The sequence below is a fragment of the Leptidea sinapis genome, chromosome 23, assembly GCF_905404315.1.
Source record: "Leptidea sinapis chromosome 23, ilLepSina1.1, whole genome shotgun sequence".
In the NCBI taxonomy this organism is placed as follows: domain Eukaryota; kingdom Metazoa; phylum Arthropoda; class Insecta; order Lepidoptera; family Pieridae; genus Leptidea; species Leptidea sinapis.
In genome coordinates this window covers 10,474,044-10,501,326 of record NC_066287.1, presented here as the reverse complement: position 1 = coordinate 10,501,326, position 27,283 = coordinate 10,474,044, and the positions used below count along the sequence as shown (strand labels likewise).

The window sequence follows — 27,283 nt, the reverse complement described above, 5'->3', positions numbered from 1 at the left end:
GCTCCCTAAAAATACAAACCTGAAATTTAGTCGTTGGTTAGTAGTAGGTTCGATCTTTTAAAAACGGTGACCTTGCCAAAATTGAACATAGATGTAACTATTAGTACTCGTATAGGTACACTAAACTGTGTTAATTAAATATATATATAGAGATATCTACTGAATGTGGTCGTGGATGTTGACGATACAGTTTTCACAATTTAAAATAATGTCACCTACCAACAAGATGGTGCACGGTGCACCTCCGCATAATCGCACAGCAAGTAAACGGTTTTTAGTTCAATACATTCCTGGCCATTATAGTCACATGCGGTCAAATTAAACGGCCACCTCGCATATCTGACGTGCAACGTGCTTGAATTGTCGGAGATCTAGTCCTCTGTGAACGGCTAGATCACAAATTGAGGTAGCGTAGAGACGTAGCTTCATTGTGTGTCTTATAACGCATTTATCACGGGAGCGTCAAAACGAGCTGTTTGATCTGATTCCTGCCGCTGAATTCCACCTTTGCACGACACCATCTGAAAGTGTGGCAATCCTCCAAAGTGCGGTTTTCAAGAAACTTTCTTTCAAGTACAACCAAGTGCGGTGTTTCCAGGAAAATACGATATGTGTACCTTCAATAAAAGGCCGGCAACGCTACTGTGATTTCTCGGGTGTTACAAGAGAATATAGTTATCACTTAACATCAGGTGACCCGTACGCTCGTTTGTTCTGCTCTTCCATAAAAAAAACAAGCACAGTACGTGTTATTAAACATCTGGTTAAACTTGACAATTCAGCTTTATGTTGACTCTGAGGAATGTTCGTGAGAGGGATGACTTTTTTTAAAGGAAAACTTCTTTAGGAGCGACGACCACTTTAATTTTGTTCGTATTGAATGAGTTTTAGCTGTTTCACTCGGCAACGTAACGCTTGCTAGGGTAAAGTCGAGTTTTTTTTTATTTTTTTTTAATGAATAGGAGGACAAACGAGCGTACGGGTCACATGGTGTTGAGTGATCACCGCCGCCCACATTCTCTTGCAACACCAGAGGAATCACAAGAGCGTTGCCGGCCTTTAAGGAAGGTGTACGCGCTTTTTTTGAAGGTACCCATGTAAAGTGGTTTATCAGTAAATCTATAAGAGTAATTTTAAATGTAGTTTTGCTGTAAATGGTGCTTATATTATAGTGACCTGAATGTTTCAATAAGTGTCTCAAATATTAAATTATGACTTCCTTGCCGTTTGTCTTGGTAACTTCATCAAGACTGTCGTAAAACATAATAGCTTATTGTAAGACACATACTTACAACCAAAACAATTTCATCGTGCAGAAATCAAAACATTGGAATTGGATAGCGAGGGTAACCACACTATTCAACTTTGTATTATATTTGAACACAAAAACGTAACTAAATCCACGGTAGTAAAAAGTTCAAAAAATTCTCATTATTTTACACAAGCCAAATGATACCACAATAAGTTATGGAGACCGTCTATTTTCATAATTGCACGTCAAAAATGTTGGCTTCTTATACCAGACCAGCTTATGAAAATAGCCTTTCGCTGTAAACACTACTGCCATAAATTCTAGTATATAAACCATGATGACTACAGATACTGACTCAAATTAAGTTACCACCAAATGTAAGGGTCGTGATTGTGATCGATTCGAGATGTTTTTTAAGAAAAAGTAAATGTCCTTAAAAAATAAATAAAAAGAAATGGATTTTGTTTTTCTTTACGACTATCCTCTATTATCTTTTGCCATTTCATTGAAACCCAATTAGTCTCAGCGCTCCGGCCTCGTAGCTTGATGAATATCCGCTATCCGGCTAACCACTATCCGTTTCACCTCTCATATATAGTGTCTACATAATTCCTCATAAAATGCTCACAAAATACCTTTATTGTGTGTGGATACTGCAGTTACTGTACTCAATAACTTTTGTTGTGTATATAATTTACATTTACTTACTCGTGTAAAGCATTGACTATTTGACATTTGAGTATGTTTGTTGCACCACTTTACATATTATATTGTAATTGAAATGATATTTTGTAAAACAATGAAGATGTAAACCTTGATTTAAAAGAGTGGCAATGAGTTTCTTGCTACTCTCATTAGCTCAACCCTTTACGAAGTAGCGGTAGATTCACTATGAAAAAATATTTTTTTTTGTCCTTCATAAGTGTCATTTCCGTGACCTACATGAATAAAGTAATTTTGAATTTGAAAACATATACGGCCTTACAAAAAAAACTTGATATAAAGTTATAACTGATGATAAACGAAGAAAATGCAGAATGTTTACAATATCGTTGACAACACTGTCAATATACTATAATGATAATTCTGAAGTTTTCTGAATGACCGTTTATTTGCAAGGCAGCTTGCGTTGCAAATAAACGCGGGAAACTTTATACGTCCGAACAAACCATTCGTAAGCCTGCCAATTTTATTTGTAAGACCGATAATGTTTAAGTATTATATAGGACGAGTACCTATAACTTTATTAAACATTACTAAGTACAACTAAATACATTGTTTAATAAGGTTATAAAATACCTAATAATATAATCGCATAACATAGGTAATACATAACTGCTTAATTTTTATTTTTCCTGTAATTTTACTTGTCTCGATTTATCGCGAAGAGTAACAATAATATATAGTTTTTTTAATATTATATCCTAAGTAAAAGTAAATTATATGCACTCTACTTTGATTGTGAGGTAGACTTTTGTTTTACAGTGTATACTATATAAGCTTGGGCAAGTTCTAGAACATCACATAACCGTTAGTTTTTCATCGCTGTTCATCATGGAACACTCAAACGTTTTATTTTTCTCATTCGCTTTGGCATTAGCTATCGTATCCTCGGAACAAACAATAAAAAGGTAAGCCTTATCATGTTTATATAGGCACCTACCTGTACTTATTTAATTACATTTATTCTATTTGTACAGTTCGGGACACTTTTAAACTTATTTCTTTAAAGCAATTGAGATTTGTAATAAATCTTGTCGCTGCTGTAAATGGGTGGGTTAGTAAGGACTGATAATTTTTATTTATAGACTCACGCCTATATATTCCCAACGAGGTAGGAGTAGGTATAGGTGTATTCGGCTCTACATTCCGTCAGCTTTATTTCTAGGTTCTTCCCACACGTAATTGGGAGCGAGTCTACTGCAGTTTATGGGTCTACTGGGTCATTTCAGGGTTAATTTCAGTTCACGGAGACACATAATAATTATTGAGTTTTTTAGAAGAGTATGCTATATTTAAATTAAATACAGTCTTATTAATAATGACTTGTGTGAACGCTTGTGTGATTATAGTAGGTAATTGTGTATTGTCTTTTAGAATCTATCATAGACGGAATCTCGATAAATATCACATATTTTTCTCTGAAAACGTAACATTGTATACAATAATACACGCATATTGGATATCGAACGGTGGATAGTCTTAAAAACGTTTAAGCTAGCTATAATAAAACGTGTATTTAATATTTCAGCGACAGCCCTACAGACGGTATAAAAGGCAATTGCTCTTGCGGTGGCTTTCCAACATCATCTCCTACGCCAGATAGCGTGCCCCTTCTCTCTCAATCTCCGGGTCTGGTGGTAAATTGTGATGAGGAAGGAGCTGGTACTTGTAAGAGCCTGTGCCTAGCACTCGCCACAGCGACGAAGGCAAAAGGCCCTGAAATTTTATGTTACAGACTCAAGGATGCTGACGAGCTAAAGGTAATCAGGCAGATCTTTAAGATATTGGTGTTATTTAATTTGAATATTTTTACTCTGGACGTTATTACCATAATACAATAATAGAACAATACCAGAGCGCCCGATTTGACGCACGCACACATATAAGCAATCGAAAAAGGCCGCTAAGCAATCTTGGGAAGACAAAACTTTTGAGTGCCACGACGTACGCCACCGAGACTGGTCGCTGTCCGAGTTAAATCAGCTTCGCCGCGTCGTCAATCTTTTTGTATGTTTTTTTAATGAAAATAAGGGACGGGACGAGCAGGACGTTCAGCTGATGGTAATTGATACACCCTGCCCATTACGATGCAGTGCCGCTCAGGATTCTTGAAAAACCCCAAAAATTCTGAGCGGCACTACAACTGCGCTCGTCACCTTGAGACATAAGATGTTAAGTCTCATGCCATAATCTAGCCGGCATCCTGTGCAAAGGAGCCTCCCACTGGACCGCTGTCCACATCCCTATCGCTCCGGCCAGACGTAGGTTTAAATTTCAAGGAGACCGCTGTGTTACGCTACTGTTCTATTACTTTTTTTGTGTTATTAACTACCGTCCTTTACAGTCTTGTATATTAATTATAAAGTGATTAATTCTGGGAGTAATTGTACAAAGTAACCAAAATTTATGAACGATGCGGGTCTCGATCCCGCAGTACGGGAAGTCGAAAGATATTATTAGAATCAGTAATTTAAATAAACATTTCTAATAACGATTGAATTGAGCTTGGTTTAAAACTTAGCTTAATAAAACCGAAAATGGCATTGCTTTGGATAGCTTCTTTATGTTAGTAACATAGGATTTTTTTTCAAAATATAGTTGAAAATATGCAACTACCCTCAATAAACCATTATTATTTGATTTTCTACAGCTCTCCGCATTCTATAAAGTTTGTGACAAGCCTTGGGTTTATGCTGACATGACTGCAGAAGACGCACTGTGTTGCCAAGAATCCAAAGTAAAGGTTTGCACGTCGGCTGAACATGTCAACACTACTACCGGTACCAATACATCTACATAAGATATCTGGCAACACTTGAATTTCCTATTTATTGTTATAGGTTATTAAAATTGCCAAAGAATTTCGCCATGAAAGACTTTTCTACATCTGAATCGTATATTTTTTTACTTCAAATACTTTCTATTAAAATTAATTATTTATTTTAGATATTTTTATTTTGTTATAGCAAGGACTGAGTAATTACGATTTTGTAGTCATATAATCAATTGCACTCTTATTATTAACAAATAAAATATTATGGAATCAGCGGAATTGTTTTATTTCAAAATATTTACAATTTTTACCGACCTAAAACAACATTTAATTCATTCTTCATTTATTCTAACTAAAAATTATAATACTACCAACGGGGTCTTAGATCATTTATACGTTAAGAATAGACTTTGGATCTGTGAAAACATGGGGAAAAAATTTGAGGTTGACTGTTAGCCTCTACTTTGAGCAATGCACACTGACATACAAATTGCGAATGTAGATATATATATGTGAACAGCTTGTCACGCACACTAAAGTTATAAGCCTGGCCTGTTTTCATCGGTTGTCTAGCAGCAAGAGGCTCTGTCTAGACGTATAAATTATCTAAGAACGGGATATTGTGTGTTGATACCAATTTATAATATCTTTCTATCTATAATATAATACAACACCAATAAGAAAGCTTTTCGCAATATTTTCACCAATTTATGTTTTAAAAGATAAAAATATAACAAAATCACATTATTTTAAGTATTTCATTTACATTAGCAAAAAGTAATCCCCTTTATTCATAATAGTCTGCTAACTTAAAGCATTGGCAAGTGCCAAATAACAGTTGGTACCATCATTACGACAGACGGTCGTGCCCTATATAAGCCAGAGCGCTAAGTTCGGGCATTACTTATTGTGAATTCTAAGGGGCAACGGTGCCCAAATTGTATTGAGTCAGTTATTATAATAATAATCAATAGTTGAAACTGTAAAATACAGATATTTCAATTTTAAGTGCATTTAAATTACCGACCCCTTCTACATGTCTGACTTTGAACTTCCTCAAATTCTCACTAACACAGAAATGTCCACAAACCTACATCCTCAGGTGTCAAGATTTAATGATTTTTTTTTAAACACTCACTATCTTTTTAATTAATAAACCCCATGTAAACTTACTCCAAGTTTAAAATTACTTCTCCCTGTCATGTAATTCTGTAGTGACAATGGTCAGATAAAGAAACTTGGTAGATATGCCTGATAATATAATATATATATTCGAAATACTTGAGAAATTATAACATTTCATTTTATTTCAATTGGTTTTAAACACGGTTCATCAGCGTTGTTCCACTACCTTCTACTGACTAATTTTAATAGAGACAAGGGTTGGTCTCTGCCACCTACTTGGAAACCCGTGTTGTTAAACAAAGACAACCGACCGGCACTACAATTGCGCTCGTCACCTTGAGACATAAGATGTTAAGTCTCATTTGCCCAGTAATTTCACCAGCTACGGTGCCCTTTAGACCGAAACACAGTAATGTACGTGACATTCATAATGTTAACACGAGGAACAAACATAAACTTGTTATGCCTACTACTCGGTTGGGTCGAGTTAGTAAGTCTTTTGTTGGGCGGTGTATATGTTTCTACAATATGATCCCAGAAAATGTACAAAACAAATGTGTTACGAAGTTTAAAAGAATTGTTAAAAAACGTTTGTGTGGGAAAGGTTATTATAGCATAAACGATTTTCTTAATGACACCACGGACTGGGATTAAAGCGAACACCCTCAGGCTCTTTAATTGTGAATGTTTATTGTACGATATTACATTGTAATCCATATTTTATATAAAAAAAAACCCGCTGAGTTTCTTGCGCCCATTCTTCTCAGGTCTGAGGCAGTCTCTTTTGAATGGGTGGTAGATTTTGACGTTCAATAAGTGATTATAAATCCTGTTTTGAATAAAAATATTTGAATTTGAATATACACATTACTGCTTCACGGTAGAAATAGGCGCCGTTTTGGTACCCATAATCTAGCCGGCATCCGGTGCAAAGGAGTCTCCCACTAGTAGCCGGGCCGCGCCGACAATCTTTTAGTATGTACCAACTCTAGTGCTCTTAGAGTACAATCTTTTAGTATGTACCAACTTTAGTGCTCCGACCAGACGTAGCGTAGGTATAAATTTCATGGAGACCGCTGAGTTACACTACTGTTCTAGGGTACTTGTATTGTGCCAGTAGTGCAGATGATTAAGTATATACACATAGTAGACATTGTGAGTATATTTTGTGCATCCTTGAACACGGTGACACAAATTTTCAGTGCTAACGTGCGGGTCACCACTGCCGGCGCACCCCGCTCTGTCAACCAGTGGGAGGCTCCTTTGCACAGGATGCCGGCTAGATTATGGGTACCACAACGGCGCCTATTTCTGCTGTGAAGCAGTAATGTGTTAGAATTACTGTGTTTCGGCCTGAAGGGCGCCGTAGCTAGTGAAATTACTGGGCAAATGAGACCTAACATCTTATGTCTCAAGGTGACGAGCGCAGTAATTGTAGTGCCACTCAGAATTTTTGGGGTTTTTCAAGAATCCTGAGCAGCACTGCATTGTAATGGGCAGGGCGTATCCATTACCATTAGCTGTACGTCCTGCTCGTATCGTCCCTTATTTTCAAAAAGTCGCATACTACGAGCGCACATCTGCAGTATGAGACGGATGCAGGACCTCCGAATAGTCAGGAACTAACCGGCACCCACACCGATGAACTGTGATTAAAGCCGATTTTCAATAAATAAATTGAATAATGTCTCGCGAAAGTTTTAATAATTTATATATACATTTCATTGAACTATAGTTGAATAAAATAATTGCTAGTTTAAAACTATAACGATATCAACGGTATATAAGAATAAGTATTTTGATGTTTTACAAACGATTGTACGGTTCTGTTTGTAACACGCATTATGCTTTATTGCAATACTGTTTTTTTATGTACAAATTTTATGGACGATACGGGTGTCGAACCAGCACCTCTAGGGTTCCGTCCGAGCGCTTTCACCAACTGGGCCAACTTTCCGAGTGACGCATCAACCGTAAATCTTGGGATGTCTAGTCCAACTCTCAGGTTGTGGCTCCATCTACAAGATCTACTTTATAGTTGATACTGTGCTCAACCCCAAAATTTACATATTAGGAAATTGACTTGAGACGTCCAAATCAAATCTTTCAAATTGAAACATTATAAATTTGTATATTTTATTGCAGAAGTGAGGGATATCACTAAAAAACAAACTGTTTTTGTATGAGAAAAAAAGTGACGAGACAAGATATATGTTCACCTAATACTAAGGGTATGTTCCGATATGCACTGCGAGCACTGCACAGTGCTATAACTGTAGAAAAATTCGTTCCGTTATGGACTGTCAGTATACTGCCGCAGTACCCTAGGGAAATATATGACGTCATAACCGCCATATTCTACTGTGAGTACTGGCGTTTTCGAGGTAAGGTAATCGCAGTACTTTGATCACGTGATCAGTCAAAACCACTCGAGTGCCTAACGTTTTATAAACAATATCTACAGTTTAATCACAAATATTTTTAATTTGACAGTACTCCGACAACAGTTTTTTTTAATGAACTAGAAATCTTTAAATAATAAACTCATTTGAATGCTGCATCAAAAATTGCGGCTGACAGTATACGGGATTGCGTTCCGTTTTATATAGTAACCAGTATACTGGCTATAAATGAACGGCTTCACAGTAAACTAAATTGACGTCACACTGTACAGTGGTCGCAGTGCATATCGGAACATACCCTAAGTAATCACCAATAAAGTCACCTTGAGATATAAGAATTAATTCTCATTTGCCTAGTAATTTCACTAGCTACGGCACCCTACAGATAGAAACAATAATGCTTACACATTACTGTTTCACGGCATAAAGGCGTGTTCGCGTCCGAGCTTCTTATGAGCGTATAAAATAGACTTTGAACATTATTGCAACGAAATAAGATGTTAATTTGAATGAATGTTTTATTGTTATCTGCATAAGTTAATGTATATATATATATATATGACGACCTGTATAGCCGAATGGTTAGCGATCCTACCTACTAAGCTAGAGGTCCCGGGTTCGAATCCCGGTAGGTGCAAGCATTTATATGATGAATATGGATGTTTGTTTCCGAGTCATGGATGTTTAAATGTATTTATGTATGTTTATATGAATTTATGTATGTTTAAGTAAGTATATTGTATTAAATATATCATTGTCTTGTAACCCATAACACAGGCTATATATGCTTAACTTGGGGCAAGATAATTTGTTTAAAAAGTGTGTCAGTATTATTATTGTGTCAGTATATATACAACGCCGCTAGGACATTCTTAACAACCTTTTAATAGGCGATTGTGATTATAGTTGTTTATTTAACGTCAATAATGCTTAAACAATACTGTTTCACGGCAAAAAATGGCGCCGGACATAACCGGAAATAACCGGAATGTGTGCAATGAAGCCTGTCACTGTTAAATCTTATTTTAAGTACCATCGATTAAAGGAATGTGTCCGATTTCAGTCTAGTAGAGACAAAATTGTAAGACTTATGGACTTGAACAGATTTGAAACGGGCATTATTGTAAATATACTTGCCCGCCCTGCATCTAAGGATGCCGTAAGTCTGTTTGAATCCATAAGTCTTATTTGTTGAACACTATAGATATAACTAGCTTTTCGTTTTATTAACATTTTTATTTAGTTTGTTAAGTTAAGAATTTTGTTTTTCTTTTGTCTTTTTAATGTACTTAGATTATAATGGGGCTGACATGTACATACGTATAAAAGCTCCTAAATCAATAAAGAAAAAGAAGAAAAGAAGTACCATCGACGAAATTGATTCATGGCCTACTTTGTTGATAATTTCCATAAAAACATAAAAACAGGTTTATATTTGCATGAAAAAGATTTTATGAGAATAATAGGTTGACTGTCAATGTCTAATAAAATGAAAACAGTTACTTAGGATATATATGTTCACGCGAATTTCGACCTTATTATTTATTATGGCTGTAGGATAGTGACATTAAAGTGGGTCACGGTTCAATTTTGCCGATAGTACTTATGCACTTATTATTATTAAACAAAAGTGGCAGTTATTTCTTAAACATTTGTACAAATTTGAAAAAGGATTTAAAGAACCAAAAAGGTTTATTTTTTATATAAGAGGGCAAACGCCCGTTTGCCCCCTCTTATATAAAGAGGTTCACGGGATGGGAGTGGTGAAGCTACCGCCCATGAGGCGTGTATTGGTTTTGTAGAAAGGTAGGTACTGTAGATCTAACTAGTCGTATTTGCGCTTCGGCAAGACATAAGTTGTTTGAAACGCTGCTTGCATCGTATATGCAATCTGTAGACTGCCTATCGTAGGTAGTAAATTAACTTATTTATTTTTATTTACTTACTAGCTGACCCGACAGACGTTGTTCTGCATATAATAAATAAAATAATGTTTTTATATGAATTTGTCAATAACATATCATAAAATCAAAAACTACTTCGTAAAATATGCACCCTGCTGTGGTAATGAAATTGTTTCACTGTCAAACCGTGCGTCAATAAATTCTCTCATAGAAATTATGTATGGACACATCAAAGGAAAAACCAATTTGTTGTTTTTATTTAATTTAGCAGAATTTTCCTATTTATTCACCTTTTAAACCTTCCCTGGAATTCCAAAAATAATTCAAGACGTAAATTGACCAAATCGGTCCAGCCGTTCTCGAGTTTTAGCGAGACTAATGAACAGCAATTCATTTTTATATATATAGAGTAGGTTCATAGCGAGGTAGGCTGTATGTATGTATATGTTTTAAATTATCAGAAGGGAATACCTAGATTCATTAGAAGCTCGGTGTACCCTTAATTATTAAGACATCTCTTATTAGCATGGAGTTTATTTTGAGAGTTGAACATGATATACAAGATGTATCAACGATACGTCACTCGGACGGTTGGCTCAGTGCAAAGAGCGCTCGCACGGAACGCGAGAGAGAGAGGGGTCGCGGGTTCGAGTCCCGCAGCGTTCATTTTAAAATTTGTTTATTTAGGTTCGTAACGAGGTAGGCACTGCCTAATTGCCTATATGATATGCACGCCCTTGCCGCCCATGGACATCTGGAACACCAGGGTTAATATGCATTCCCGGCCTTTAAGTTGGGAGAATGCTTCAGCTTTGAGTTTTAAGAATTAATGCAACTTAATGGTAATACAGAACACTGGGTATTATGGTAACCCTCAGTTATAAAACGTATTATTAGATAATAATTTAGCATTTATTCCGTTATATGGACAGGGCTATGCTCGGAGCTTTCCTGCGTGATCGAATCAGAAATGAGGAGATCTGTAGGAGAACCAAAGTCACTAACATAGCCCAGACGATTGTGAAACCTGAAGTGGCAGTGGGCAGGGCACATAGCTCGACGGACAGATGGCCGCAATTTTGGTAGGCCTCCCATAAGATGGACCGATTATCTGGTCAAAATCGCCGAGTATGGATGAGGACAGCGCTGGATCGTTCGCCATGGAGATATTTGTCTTCCTGCTGATGTTTCCGTTATAAATATTTCGCTTCGCCGGCGGAGAACCTCGAATTCAGTCCTTGAGCTTTCTTAATAATGGACTTCTTTTGTGCTTCGTCAAAACGATTCACCTGCAGGTCTACGTCGCGACTGAATGGTCTGCGTTCCTTTTTGTCTTCGGACTCCTTCTGAAAATACATCACCTTGTTTATTAGCACATACTCCTACATAACCCGACGACGTGTGGTTTGGCACTCAACGGTAGCACATATTTTTTCGTTAAATATACACAGAGTAAGACAAGCTACACGATATACCACAAGAAAGGTAATTTAACAAACTATAAAAGTAAGAATATTTAATTTTAAAACTTTATCTGTGTAAATACGACGAGCCGTCAAAACGCGCAGTATCTATTATTTATGTAATCTAACAAAGCGCTAGTTTGTTTAATAACAAAAGCATTGACGTTCGTTTTTATAAACAAGCCGAAACACTTCAAAAGCAATAAATTTTATTGTAACACGGGCCCGTTGAAAATGGCGTCGGTAATGCGCGGCGGCTTAAGACGGACATGATGCGCCACGCGCTTTGTGGCAGCTTAGCCAGTGACGGGATAATAGTACCTATATTATCATTCAAGTGAGCTAATTTGCTCATTATACACGAAACTGCCGAGTGTCTAGTGAGGAAATAATATGAAATTATTTATTTTGCTTTAGAATAGGGTATGTCCAGATCTTAAATATTACAATTTGTCCTCTATCCAGCTTAAATTAAAAGCATTCAAAAACTAAATACTTATTTAAATATTCATAAATACCATAAAAATTATATTCAAGTAGCCATTTAAATAGTCTTGGCATAAAATGATTATATGAAAGTATTTTCAAGTCCTCGAGCAATTTGTTAAATAATTTTATACACATGTTATGGCTATTTTAATGGAAGGAAACTCCCCCCTGGGAAATGCAAGATGCTCACAAACCATAAAGTAATATTATTATTTACATTTATTACTACTTCATAGGTAGCCTATTAATAACAAAAAACAAAGTTGGTTCTATTGGCAGGCAAATTTTACATTAGTGTACTGATGATGAATTGTTGAATCTAGATTCGCATGTAGCTTTGATATACTCTTGGTTTGTCTACACCAACAAAAATCCCTTCTTTTGTTTTTATTGGAGAAAAAATCAGAACAATTATCTAATATCTAGGTACATATAAGTAGCTTATAATATATTATGCTAAAACAATTGTGTTTTTTTAAATTTAAAGTTTAAAAATTTTTAAAGATTTAAAGTTTCTAATATTGACACACTTTTTACACAAATTATCTTGCCCTAAGTTAAGCATATATAGCCTGTGTTATGGGTTACAAGACAATGATATATTTAATACTGTTGCGTAGAAACGCTTCGAAGTATATGACGAGAGTTGTCAAACTTCAAGACTAGTAGCTCAGCGGAAAAGTGTTCACTTTAGACGCTGTAGACCCGGGTTCGATACACCTACCAGTGTATAGAATTTTTTGGGTTTTTGTAAAGTTAAAGGAAATTCCTAGTAAGTTCAGGATCAAATCGAACAGAAAAAAAGGGATGGAAAATGTGTAAGCAGGATAAAAATAGTTAAAAGAATTTTCTAGTACAATTTAAATTTAAAGATGGAATGGGAGAATCATTTTGAAAATGGAACAGATCCGGGGGTATATAAGCCGTACTAAGCGTGGCCTACGGCAGTCCTAGTTCTGACTCGAAAGTGTAAAGAAGAAGAAGAAGATGAAGAAAAGAAGAAGTAGTGAAAAGTGGAAGTGTTCCAAGAAGAAGAAAATAGAAGAGACCTAGTGTTCGGTGAAGTGTGACGCGTTGAAGGTACTGCCGCCCACAAGAGGAACAGCGGCAGACCGGCAAGTGCAAGTTCAGAAAAAGTGAACGCAAATAAAGACTCGTTCCTATAAGCGGAGTATTATTTCCAATCCCTGACCCCTTTTGCCAGATGTCGCTCCAATGTTTGGAAGGGAATTGAAATTGCCAGCTGATTAACTCTCAGGCTGTCCACCGGATACTCCGAAAAGTATAACAGAATATCTGGATGAATTAAGGAAAAAGATGGTTGACATCTACGAGGAAATTAGAACAACTGGGCTTAGGGCAAGTGAACGGATGAAGACCCGCTACGATCGAAGAGCTAATATTCCTAGTTTTGAAGAGGGAACCCTGATTTGGTTACACAATCTTGTAAGGCGAAAGGGGAAGTCTCCGAAGCTCCAACCAAGTTGGGAGGGACCATACAAAGTAATCACAAGGATGAATGATGTGACTCTCAGGATCCAGCGTACCCCTCGAAGTCCCCCGAAAACCGTACATGTCGATCGGGTGGCTAAGTACTACGGAAGCAACGATGATCGGGACGATCATGTCTTGGGAGAGGGCAGTGTTGCGTAGCAACCCTTCGAAGTATATGACGAGAGTTGTCAAACTTCAAGACATTGTTAATTTCAACAGCTCCGTCAGCAATACTCGTAGCTCAGCGGAAAAGTGTTTACTTTAGACGCTGTAGACCCGGGTTCGATACACCTACCAGTGTATAGAATTTTTTGGGTTTTTGTAAAGTTAATGGAAATTTCTAGTAAGTTCAGGATCAAATCGAACAGAAAAAAAGGGATGGAAAATGTGTAAGCAGGATAAAAATAGTGAAAATAATTTTCTAGTACAATTTAAATTTAAAGATGGAATGGGAGAATCATTTTGAAAATGGAACAGATCCGGGGATATATAAGCCGTACTAAGCGTGGCCTACGGCAGTTCTAGTTCTGACTCGAAAGTGTAAAGAAGAAGAAGAAGAAGAAAAGAAGAAGTAGTGAAAAGTGGAAGTTTTTTTTTTTATGGAATAGGAGGACAAACGAGCGTACGGGTCACCTGTTGTTAAGTGATCATCGCCGCCCATACTCTCTTGCAACACCAGAGGAATCACAGGAGCGTTGCCGGCCTTTAAGGAAGGTGTACGCGCTTTAAGAAGAAGAAAATAGAAGAGACCTAGTGTTCGGTGAAGTGTGATGCGTTGAAGGTACTGCCGCCCACAAGAGGAACAGCGGCAGACCGGCAAGTGCAAGTACAGAAAAGGTGAACGCAAATAAAGACTCGTTCCTATAAGCGGAGTATTATTTCCAATCCCTGAACCACTCACGTGTCAATACAATAAATTACTTAAACATACATAAATACATTTAAACATCCATGACTCGGAAACAAACATCCATATTCATCATATAAATGCTTGCACCTACCGGGATTCGAACCCGGGACCTCTAGCTTAGTAGGTAGGATCGCTAATCACTCGGCTATACAGGTCGTCTAAAGTGACAATAATAGTTTTTAATTAACTAACAATTACTGAAAAAGAGCATATAAAAAAACAACTAATTACAGAATATATAAGCTTCATTATAGATCATGTATTGTAGTAACTGTATTGTTCATAATAATATTTTTAAATTCTAATTTCATTACATTAAAATCTAAATCAATATCAACAGAGACAAAGTTATTATTGAATGAATTCATAAGTCTATTAATTGAAGCGCGGAAACCTCGATATTCGATATATCGATGATTGAACGAACGAAACATTTTTCGATATTATCGGTCCTAACCCTACTCTTAGTTGAAAATGTCAGAGACGAATATTCGAATTCGACAAACATTTAAACGTCACTTTTACGATAATCTCAACGACACCTTCTAGGCTGTCGTTTCTATTATCGTTTTTAAGTTGTTTAGATATATTTGCCATACAATATACACACTTAATAAATAAAATTAAAATAATTATATGTGATTTACTATTCAACAGGATTTTTTTCGACCAAGTAATTTAAGTCATTTTGTTGATTGTTTATGCGTAGAAAGTAATACAAATGGCCGGATGAGAAATAGGAAGTTGACGGGAAGGGTTGAGTTACTTTTTTTTACATTTAATTATCTGTAAGTTTTGTATTACTTATTAAATTTTAAGTGGTCATATTATATTCAGTACATAATTTTCACATCAGATACCAAATTGGTGGTGCAGAATCTGGCATGGTTCTTAGCGTCTAAACTATGTTTTGACTTACACACTTAACAGCGACATAGCACAGATAATATTTAGTTTTTCAATTCATTCTGTCTAACATTATAAAAAAATCAAAATATTAGTCTATGGTTACGATAAACGATATCGAATACGAGCATTTGTTAGAGTAGGGTAGGTGCGATATATTCGGAGTATTATCGTATCGTTCGGAATGTATCGTTGTCGATTTTGCGAGTAGGCCTCCTGCATTTGTGCGACATCTGTTTATTATGAATGTTTCTTGCGATCTCGTACCAAGTGTAGGCATTCTAAAATTGATATCTTGCAACAGTTCCGGAGTGTTGAGGAACTTTCGAATAATTTTATATAACGCAGTCATGTCTAGTACCTAGTCTCCTGTCAGATAATGTTGTAAAATTATAATAATTTAAGAGTTCATGAGAACTTAATCAACTTGTATTTAGTTGAAAATGTATGGCACTCAAAAACCTTTTCTGAATTATTTAAAGGAGACATTTCTTTTTGTTCGAGGAATATACCCACCACGATATTTAAATCTATGAAATAAATTAAATAATTATAATAAAGCAAAGTAAACTTTCACGCAACTCGAAAGAAACAAAAAATACGGAATTCTGTTTTGACAACATAAAAATCAAAATGACAGATGCACAGTTCACAGATACAGACTTTGTCTATGTAACTTTATTCCATTGCACGGTAATATTAAACTATGTACTTAATGCTAAATTTGTATAATCTCTAAAATAATAATTGAAATGAGGTTCATGGATCCAATAGATATTATTTACTTTTCAAAAGCCGATAATCACTGTTACCACCACATTTTGCAGTAATATTTTTATTTTCTCCCATGAATGTCACAAATGTTTCATTGTACGCATTTTATTGCCATGGTGACCATAACTGTATACAGGAAATGTATCAAGCGTTTGCCTTTTTATTATAATTTCATGAACCCGGTTAGATTTTACAACAAACTATGGCCTGTTGACAATAATAAATTAATTACAATTTTACTAGCATAATACAATTAATAAACATTACCATTTTCAGTGGGCCCAAAAAAAATGTCTCCGTTTTTATATACATTTTTTAATAGGGTAATAGGGATTCCAAATCACAGAGGCATATTCAAGATATATTATTAGAATTCTATAAAGAATCATGTTAGATAAAGGCTTTTTAATTCTTAATAAGCAATATCATTATTGTAACCAACCTTCTTTTTCTTCTTCAATTTCTTTTGATGCAAGTCGAGCAGACTCTCGTCTCTTCTATGTTTCTTCTTATGCTTCCTGAAAATAAGACAACACTTATTGGTCAGAATTACAATTATATGATAAGCATTTTTCGGAAAATGAATTTATGTTCGTGAGAGCTCTTAAACATTGTTATGTACCTACATACATAATATAGATTATTAAATATTAAAAAAAACTTTGCAGTGTGTTCTACAAACAATACCGAAGGCAAAACGAGATATCAATAAACTGCTGAATGGATTTAATTCAAATTTTGCGTGTATATGAATAAGAGATCGGGACAAAATATAGGCTACATACTTAGATAATTTATACGTCAAGATAGAGCCACTTGCTGTTAGACGACGCATGAGAACAGGCCAGGTTTATTACTTTAGTGTGCGAAACAGCTACGTCTTACACTCGCGTTACATCAGTCAGTTGGTTTAAGTGAGCGTGCGTTTTTTTTTAATGTAAAATAATATGGGACGTGACGAGCAGGACGTGCAGCTGACGGTAATTGTTACGCCCTGCCCATTACAATGCCGCTTAGGATTCTCGAAAAACCCAAAAATTCTGAGCGGCACTAAGGCGTTAAGTCTCATTTGCCCGGTAATTTCACTAGCTACGGCGCCCTTCAGACCGACACAGTAATGTTCATACATTACTGCTTTACGGCAGAAATAGGCGCTGTTGTAGTACCCATAATCTAGCCGGCATCCTGTGCAAAGGAGCCTCCCACTGGTTTGATGATAATAGCGTTAGCGTACCGTTGGCGTTGCGTAGAGACGTCGCTTCATTGGGTGTCTTCTACCGCATTTATCAAGGGGAGTTGATGGGAGTTATCATTTGTTACTACTCAATATAAAAATAAAACTCATTGGACAAATGTAAAAGATATAAACACATGAACAAGAGAGGCATGAAAATAATGAGTAAACAATAAGAGAAAAGAGAATGGAATAATCACAGATTTATATGAAGATTAATTAAAACATGAATGCGAAATAGAAATATTAATCCGTGCGAGCGCTCTTACCAACTGAGCCAACCGTCCGAGTGACGCATTGACCGAAATTTTCGTATGTCTCCTTTAACTTTCAGGTCGGCTCAGGCGGTTATAGCGATCGGATGGAACCCGAGAGGCGCGGTTTCGAGTTTTGCATCGTTCATGAATTTTCTTACAAATTAAATTTGAATTAAAATTTTTAGGGCTTTTTAGGTTACCTCACAGCTTCCTCCTGCTCCTTATCCCTGCTGGATATCTGTCGTTCCTTGGCCTCTCGTATCAGGGCTTCGGCTGCATCTTCTTCTTTGGCAACACCTGCTGCCTTACGTGCCTTCTCTTCTGGCGTGTCAGTCCAACTGGATCTGGAACCATCAACAATACATTTTTAAACTTCATTTTTTGTTTTTAAAACAGAATGGGGAGGATATATTCGGTGTTTCAAATCCTATTTTAATTTTTCCGCTTATTGTAGTTGGAGTTTTATACTAAGTCCCTCCCCCTCAGTTTGACTCCTACAATTTTTTTTCGTTTTAAATCTGTGATCAGCTTTATAAGTCGTTAATGAGATGTCTTAAAGATTTCAATGAAGTGGGGCACTGTCTCTACAATTCAGAACCATTCTTATTTTATTGACACTTTTTGCTTCGTTAGCTCTGAGGTTTTTTCTTTTTTTATGGCAATAAGGGACGAGACGAGCAGGACGTTCAGCTGATGGTAATTGATACGCCCTGCCCATTACAATGCAGTACCAGTATTCTTGAAAAACACAAAAATTCTGAGTGGCACTACAACTTTTTATAACATATACATGTAATTCATTTCTTTGCCTTTGTTTTTGACTGACCTTCACAGTTATATTCTATGTTTTTAAAATTATTGTTGATAAGAATGCCAGGCATGGTAACATACCAAATAAATAAAGTTGATGTGTCATACCTGTCTCATATTCAAAATGGATCTCTAGTTACCCCTATTTTTCTAAGTAAATTATTCTTATATGTTAATTTATTTTATAGTTATATCAATATCGCAGTTCCAAAGAGTAACAATTCAGAAAAGGGGTCAAAAAATTCTAAAATCCTAATAAAAAATATCCTAGACTTATGAAGAAATATTGAAAGTAGGAACTACACTGCATTCACCTATCAACTTGTTTCTCTGTGGTAATGGTGGGTTATCATTTATTTATTTTTTATTTATTTATTTATTTGGATCATCAACATTACATATATTACACATTTATATAAACTTATGCTAGGTACAATTATTCTGATATATGTAACAATTAAAGATGAACACATCATTCAATGGTAACAGTGAACAGTGTGATTTATACAGTCAAAAATGTCTAAGTACAAAAATGTATATAAAGTAAGGATATAATTTATATGGTTTTATAATGAAGAGGATATAGGTACATACTACTTGGAAAAAAAAAATTTACAGGTTAGCTTGATGTGCGAGAATTTTTACAAACTTTTTTGAATTTTCGTTGAAAATATCGATTTCTGAATTTTTTGAATTTACTTCGTTGTATAATCTACAAAGCCTGACGATGGGGGCGTTGAGTCCAATGTTTGTTCTGCAGTAAGGAATGTGAAAGATCTTGGATATCGTCTGTCTTGGGTATTTAAAGGGTACTGAGAGGGATATGCATTCTTGAAGATCAGAATTATTTATTTTATTATTAACTATTTTGTGCAGAAATAATAAATCTAGGTAGCTGCGACGAGATTTTAGTGAATGAAGTTTAAAGAAGTCGAGGCGTTGGGTATAAGGGCATCTATAAGATATTCCAGTAGTATTTTGGTTTTTACACGACGGAATTTATTGGTGTTGCGTCTCATAAAGCCAAGCATCTGCGTAGATTTTTTAACGACTGAGTCTATGTGCGAATTGAATGTGAGTTGATTATCGATAAGAACACCTAAATCACGGATTTCACTTACTTCTTGTATCTCTGTATTATTTAACGTGTAAACAAAATTCGATGGTTTCTTTTTGCGGGTAAATTTTATAAGGAAGCACTTGCTGATATTTAAATACATATTGTTAGTGTAACACCATGTCCATATTCTATCTAAATCGGCTTGTAGTTGAGCACAGGAGACAGGGGATGCGGTAACATAAAGCTTCAAATCGTCCGCAAATATAGAGAATTTGGAGTGGAGTATTACTGATCTAATATCGTTGATAAATAACAAGAATAAGATTGGTGCAAGGTGGGATCCTTGCGGCACACCAGAGGTTGCATAGTAAGTATGTGACTTATAACCGTTGGTCATCACTATTTGGGATCTCATTCCTAAATAAGATATAAGCCAGTTAAGAAGTGAACCACATACACCGGCGGTTTTTAATTTCAGTGTAAGCAAATTGTGGTCAACTTTGTCAAATGCGCTTTTAAAATCTGTATAGATACTGTGTACTTCATGGCCCTTATCTATGTCACTGCAAATATTGGAAACGTAGGAAACTAAGTTTGTTTGGACAGATCTTCCGTTGAAAAACCCGTGTTGGTTATTTGAAATAGTGGCACTGATATGCCTAGTTATGGTAGGAGTAACAAGAGATTCAAAGAGCTTGGCAAGGCAAGATAGTATTGCAATTGGCCGGTAATTTTCTACTTTCGATAAGTCGCCCTTTTTAAATATAGGCACTATTTTGCTTTCTTTCCATACTTCCGGGAATATGCCATCTTGTAATGATTTGTTAAAAATTAGAAACAGAGGAAAAGAGAGAACAAGTACTACATTTATTAATGAAAAATGGGTGGATATCGTCTGGGCCGCTAGCTTTAAAAATATTTATTTTTTTGATTTTTTTAATAATATCTGTTTCTGTTATATAAATACAATTGATGAGTGTGTCCGACAGTATTTGTGATGGGTGATTGTGTGTAGGAGTCTTTATATTAGAGTACACTGAATAAAAGTGGGAGGCAAAAAGGTTAGCTATTTCAGGGCCGGTATTTGCCACGGAGTCGTCTTTAGTCATTCTGTCAGGTAGTTTACATTTATTTTTCTTTTTATCCTTAATGTATCGCCAAAACGCCTTTGGATCTTTTGTTATATTGTCCTCAATATTGTTCCTATAAACAGACAAACAATGATCATGTAAGGAGTGACACCGATCCCGGAGGATTTCAAATTCCAGTCGATCCCGCGGGTTTCTATATTTTTTATATTTTGCACGGACTTTATTTTTTTCCGAAAGTATTTTTATTAGTTGTCCAGTATACCAGTGAGGATATCTGGAAGTTTTCACCTTGCGCTTTGGTACATATTTTGATATAGTTTTCCACAACTTGTTATATAGGACAGAAACCATTTCATTTACATGTTTTTCTTTTAGTTGGTCCTGCCATGGATAGCTCTTTAATTCTTTTTTAATAGCATCATAATCGGCTTTGAAATAATTATAATCGCTACGGGGCTTAGGTTTAAGGAAGGTAAGGTTGGGAAAATTTAGATTTAAAACGAGATTAGGATGATACGGATCTAATTTAGACAATAATTGTAATGGTTTACTTATATTTACAGAGTTGAAACTGCAAAGTACTAAGTCTAATATATTGCCGTTTGCGTTTTGAATATTATTGATTTGGTATAAATTATTAGTAGAGATAAAATCAATCAAATTATAACCTAAGGGATTGTGGTGGTATGATGGTAGAGTGTATGTACTGTTGTTTACGGGTGACCAGATAATTGAGCTCTGATTAAAATCTCCAATTATAATTAATTATTCTGTATGATCGATGACAGAGTTAGCGTTATTAATAAAAGCAGCTTGAGTGTGAAGTTTGACAGGTGGAGGTAAATAGACAGCACAAATTGTTATTTTTTTAAGGATGTTATTCAGATTCAACTCTATAGTTATCCATAGATCTTCACATTCGCTTTCATAATGACTGATACGTGCTGAAGTTATGTCTTTCATTACTGCTATCATAACTCCTCCGCCATCCAACTTGCTATTACTGGAAGTATGGCGATCACGGCGGTAGACCACATAACGACCATCGATGAATTCGTTATCAAATATTTGATTGTTTAACCATGTTTCGGTAAAAATTATAATTTTATATTCATTTTGAAGAATATTTTTATATATTTCATTAGTTTTTGTACGTATACCTCTTACGTTCTGATAATATATGTCAACAGAATCGAATTTAGAAATGAAAAACTGAGTCGCATTTAAATCTAAATCATAAAATACATATAGTTCCTAAGTAATTGACTGCGGATTAGAATGCAGGAGCACGATTCGTCTTTTCTCATATAGATTCGCCCGTTACGAACCCATACATACTTATAGCCCGAGACTTTAGCCGTTGTTCGAGCAGCTGCATGTAAAGACTTATTTGCTGGGGTAAGATGTTCGCTAACGTAGATTGGGGCAAGAGGAGCACTTCCAGAAACACCGAAATGGCCAGAGTTTAGCTTTTCATGAGCCTTTTTATTTTTATTGAACTTTGTGACTGAGGCTAAGAGGGTATCACGTTGACGAGCACTTCGTAATCATAAAGCTAATCATAGAGCATTGTTGCCTGTTTATCCTTACTTTATATTGTAGCTATTTGAAGGTACTTGTAATGGTCTTGTTTGTGCTATTTAAATGAAATGAAATATATCTTTATTGCACACCACAAAATAATTAACATAACAAAAATCGAGACTACGAAAAGCAATAGGCGGCCTTATCGCTTAAGAGCGATTTCTACCAGGCAACCTGTAATGAATTAGTTATAGTTGAAAAGATAACAGAAGGTGGTGTTATCAATATGCATATAATTTAAACATGCACATACAGTAAATAATTCCAAGAAAAGAACTAGTAATGAATTTGTCACAGTAATAAATAATAATGTAATGGAGCATTGTTTTGAAAAATTGGAGAGTTTGAGCCTTTCTGATTTCAGAGGGAAGAGAATTCCATAGCTTGCACAGCAAATGAATTGTTGAAAAAGGAAGTTTTATGAACAGGTGTAATGATTATGTAGAGATTATGGACAAACCGAAGATATAGTTGGTGAGAACTTAATGCTGAAAATTTTTTCTTGAGATATTTAATGTTTTTATTATAATTTTAAAGCATTTATCTTGTTCACAATAGCCACTTAAGATTAATTCTAAATTGTAAGTTCAGTTCATCATGTTTTTTGGTATGTGAGTTTTGTATCCAAATGTATGCAAAAATGAATGTATCAAAATACCTAGCCAGTATTGGGAAGTGTCATTATTTGTAATGTTTTCATTACAAAATTTAACCAGGGTGCAGATTTGTTTCCTCAATGAGAATTTACATGCACAGACTTACTGCCTCTTTTGTTAATGCACCCACTGCATGCACTTTTCTATTGCGTCAAGCAAGGTTTTGCAGGTTCAAAAGCAGTGTTTTCCTCATTGCAATTTATGGCTGTATCATCAGCAAATGTAACCATGATAGACTATATGATTAAGTCATTTTAACTACTGTTTAAAATAATCTAGCACTTGCAAAAACAAAAATATCAAAAAAAAGCAAAATAGAGAGACATAGATAATGAACTTGTTCAAGCGCTAACACAGGGAGAATGTTTGTATGAAAAGATCCGTCCTGATGATTACCCTGATGAACATCAGTGTACGAATGGAACAGCGCACATCATGTTGAATCCAGTCACCGAATGCGCTGGCGCGTGCCGTGTTTCCACATTTTCCCCCAGTTCATGTTCGAGCATCAATCGGTTCGTGTGTGCTCGTAACCATTTACCGTTTTTACCATTTAAACTTAGGTCAATAAACTAATTGTTCTTAAGTCTAGTGTAATTTATGAACCATACATAAATTAATCTGTACGGCAACCAGAATACTGTACATTGTGGTCCTTTGAGATTTAGTCGTAAATCCGGACTGACGCGAGTGAAAAGTGAACACATGTTAGTTAACCTAAATTGCGAGATTTATACCAGCGTATTTAAATAACCATACCATATCATTAACAATAAACCATTACCAAAGTGCTTTGAGAAAATATAAAAAAAGAAACAGATAAATAAATAAACTTTACATACCTGTCTGACATATCGGGCCCTTCTTTGGCTCTAAAACTTCGAGCCTCAAGTCCCAAAAACTTTGTTTTTCCTTCAGGCAATTCAAGCATCCATTCCTCCCTAGATTTGACATCTTTATCTTTCAAATTTTGACCTTCCAAGCTTTTAATTTTCAATTCATAAGCTCTCTCTTCCAAGCGCTCATGTGCTTCCGACAGCTTTTCTTCAGCTCCAACAGGCACAGGACCAATACCATCATCTTCAGAGCTTTCATTTACAAGTATTTCTTGACTTTTTGCAGCTAATACTTTACGCAGATCATCTGGGATTGATGGGCCTATAACACATGTAACTATTACAAAAAATAACTAAATAGGTTAACCCAATTTTATTAAATTTCAAAGAATTATAATTACTTAAAGAAATTATTACCAACCTATATTTTTAGCCTCATTACTACATGGGGTCTCAACAACTTCCACATCTGGAGAATTACTTTTTCTAAAGTGAGTTTGTAGATGAGGAGGCAAGGCAGGACCACAAACATCAAGTAAAGGTTGACTTTTTTCTTTTGATCTTTTCAATTTATGTCTTAAGTCATTCGGATCTATATCAGTGGAATTGTCACTCAAAATCTCTCCATCACTTTTATCTGCTTGAGAATTTTTCTGAGTTGATGATACTTCTTCTGATTGTGGGTTACTCTCTATGCTAACTTCCAGTATATCTGTTGTACTGCTCACCTCAATATTTGCAGGAGTTTCAGCCTTCTCCTTTCTTGATTTAGAAGTCTTTCTTTTGTGTTTCTTTTTATGTTTCCTCTTCTTATTTTTGTTCAATTCTCTTTCTATGCTAAGCAATTTAGCCCTCAGCTTCTCATCATCAGATGAATCAATTTCACTTGATTCCTCAGATTTCTCCTTAACTACAGTTGGTACCATGCTGTAATAAGAACCTGGTTGTATTTCTTCTTCACTTTCAATATTATCATGTAAAGGCACTGGACTTTGACTTTTTTTTACTTCTTCTTGGACTGGTTTGTGAACTTCTGATCTCTTAACTACTGATGATGGAGACAATGATATCTCTTCTGTCACATTTTTACTGTTTTTATCAGATTCTCTATCCTTTGAAATTATTTCAGTTTTGATATTTCTATGTAAAGGTGACTTGTAAGATCTGGATCTTGACTTTCTTTTTCTTTCTCTACTTGCACTATGACCTCTACGCTTTGATTGTTCACGGCTATCTCTATGTCTGTGCCTATCACGTGACCTCCTTTCTCTACTTCCATCTCTATGATGTCTACTTCTAACAGGAGAGTACCTATTGTGCCTGTTTCTGTCTCGAGGGTACCTTTCAAATCTGTCTCTATTACTTCTTCTATCAAATTTTTCAGCAGAATTCCTATTGCGGTTCAAATTTGAGGTATTGGTTCTTGATGATTTCTTTTCATCAGATGTATTTGACTGGCATTTAAACCTGCCTGTTTCTGAATCACTGCTAGATTCATCAGAAAGCATATTAAAGCCTGAAAACAAAAAAAAGGAGCCATTGTAAATAAAATTATAGTTGTTATTCATTACCTTTATTCTACACGGTACATACACAAAAACTAAATCATTTAAAACATCTTAGCTATCTTTTTAGCACTATATTTGATTGATTTTAGAACTCCCGCAGTTGGTATGCCCTTCAGAGATTGTCTTACACTTGATTGCCACACTATGTCTTTAAGAATTTGTCTTAAGATCACTGAACAATCTATATCATAAGCAATAGCTCGAAGAACATCTTCCATATCCTGTTGTGGTCCACCATGGTTCCAAAATTTAACCATTCTTTGTTGCGGGACCATTGGCAGCTGCATAAGATGATGCAGTTTGGTCTCAGGGTGTAGATCTTGATGACACTGCACATCTCCAGTAGGAAAGTCTACATAAGCATGGAATTGTTGCAATACAGGTCTGTACAACTCCCTAAAACTCAACAACTGTGGCTGCACTATGTTTCTAACTTTATTTTTATTTTCTCCAAAAGTCATTCTAAAGTCCCCAGCATAGCTTAAGTTTGAAATTGCAAAGTAGAAGTCATATTCAGAAAATGTTTCTGGTAAGATTAATAGAGCTGTGTGCACAGCTGATCGTAAGTTGGACTGTATTGCACTTTGCAACTGAGAACTGTTAGTTTGTTTTATTATTTCTACAGGTTTATGAAGTCTACCAGCCAAATATAGATAGTTCCAATCCAACAAATCAGTTACTAAATCCTTTTGAGAAACAACACCATACTTTATTGTAACATTTTCTTCCGCAATGTCAACTAAAGTATTAAAATATACCTTGGCACCCCAGTTCTCCTGAAATCTTGCAACAAATCCTTTTCCAAGAAATCGTAAAGCTGAATAATGAGAGGGATTTATTTCTAAGTTAGCACCATGCCATCTATAGGAATTCTCAACACAGTAGATCAAATCTATCATATTATGTTTCTTTTCATTTCCGATTTGTGGTTTCACCGCAGATCCGTAAGCAAAACAAAAGGTAAAGTTTTGGGGAAACTTTGAAAGTATTCTATAGTATAATGGTGATACGTCTTTTACTATTCCAATGGCCTTAGTTGCTGTTGCCGACATCCTGATGGTTTTATATGTATTATTGTTTATAAAAGGATATGCTGACCTGCAAAACGATTCCAGAAGATATTGTATACTTATATAAAATCAAATTCCTTGCAACTTCTTCTTCAAAATCGAATAATCGACGAATTGAACGTTCGATTACGATACAGCTCGTTATGAATATGAACCTATAGAATAATTTGTACTAACACAACAACGTTTAACAGAAATTCACATTAGGCACAAAAACATCTAGCTTGGCTTAGAAAATAAATGGTAGTAACTAGTAACTATAAACTAACCACCATAGAACACTTTTACTCTAACCACCAGTCTAGTGAAACTCTCTAAGAAAAAAGCTAATGTGTGTTCAATGTTGTACCATGAAACTGAAGTCATTGATAGATTGACAGATGACGGTTATAATCTTATAAAAAACGGAGATAGCCGAAATCAACTACGTTTTAAGCAACTTTTTCGCTTTCAAACTTAGCCGGATTATACTACGTCGTCATAATAATATAATTACTATTTCAAACAATCACTGCACGTTTCATACCTACTAAACTAAATTTAAATTGTTGCTTAGGCAGCCCACCTATTATTAAATTGAATAACCCAAAAAATATATTTTAAATTGTTGAGACTATATGGTCCGTGGCCGTTGCCTCGCCCGTACTGCAAAAATTTATAAAATAAGTAACAATTTGATTGAACCTAGAGAATAGTGGAACTGTGAACCATAGATAATACACTATAAACTAGAGACTGTGAACTCCGGTAAGGAGTGTTCTGTGGTGTGAATATTCTTTGGATTGAACTAAGTGATTACTGATTTTATTCTCTTCGATTTATTGGCTGTATGGGCTTTTGACCCCTTTGCCTGTCCAGATGGACGAACAGAACCAAAAAAAATCTCATTGATTTATATATTT

The 27,283-nt window shown here is 35.4% G+C and overlaps 2 protein-coding genes across 3 annotated transcripts; both read right to left on the bottom strand.

Moving 5' to 3' along the window:
- Positions 1-5,010: 5,010 nt before the first annotated feature.
- On the bottom strand, positions 5,011-26,745 carry LOC126971230 (GPALPP motifs-containing protein 1). 2 transcript variants are annotated; one of them, XM_050817413.1, is made up of 6 exons: positions 26,410-26,745; positions 24,165-25,259; positions 23,750-24,065; positions 17,907-18,050; positions 16,658-16,733; positions 5,011-11,522 (listed from the first exon to the last, which is right to left on the bottom strand). In XM_050817413.1, exons 2-6 carry the CDS (start codon positions 25,249-25,251, stop codon positions 11,373-11,375), a joined length of 1,773 nt encoding a protein of 590 aa, XP_050673370.1. In that variant the 5' UTR covers positions 25,252-25,259; positions 26,410-26,745; the 3' UTR covers positions 5,011-11,372. The 2 variants fall into 2 exon arrangements, with proteins under 2 accessions (XP_050673370.1, XP_050673369.1); XM_050817412.1 differs by having other exon boundaries at positions 5,011-11,525; positions 26,410-26,744.
- On the bottom strand, positions 25,301-26,416 carry LOC126971239 (phosphatidate cytidylyltransferase, mitochondrial). Its single transcript, XM_050817436.1, has one exon. The coding sequence runs from the start codon at positions 26,361-26,363 to the stop codon at positions 25,353-25,355; it is 1,011 nt and encodes a 336-aa protein (XP_050673393.1). The 5' UTR covers positions 26,364-26,416; the 3' UTR covers positions 25,301-25,352.
- Positions 26,746-27,283: the final 538 nt, after the last annotated feature.

Bases quoted from the DNA above. Each gene is read 5' to 3' on its own strand.
- LOC126971230 (XM_050817412.1), bottom strand. From the start codon at position 25,251: ATGCTTTCTGATGAATCTAGCAGTGATTCAGAAACAGGCAGGTTTAAA. The intron at 18,051-23,749 runs GTATGTAAAGTT...TGATGGTTCCAG, and splicing joins GGGCCCGATATGTCAGACAG to ATCCAGTTGGACTGACACGC. The intron at 11,526-16,657 runs GTTGGTTACAAT...ATGTATTTTCAG, and splicing joins AATTGAAGAAGAAAAAGAAG to AAGGAGTCCGAAGACAAAAA.
- LOC126971239 (XM_050817436.1), bottom strand. From the start codon at position 26,363: ATGTCGGCAACAGCAACTAAGGCCATTGGAATAGTAAAAGACGTATCA.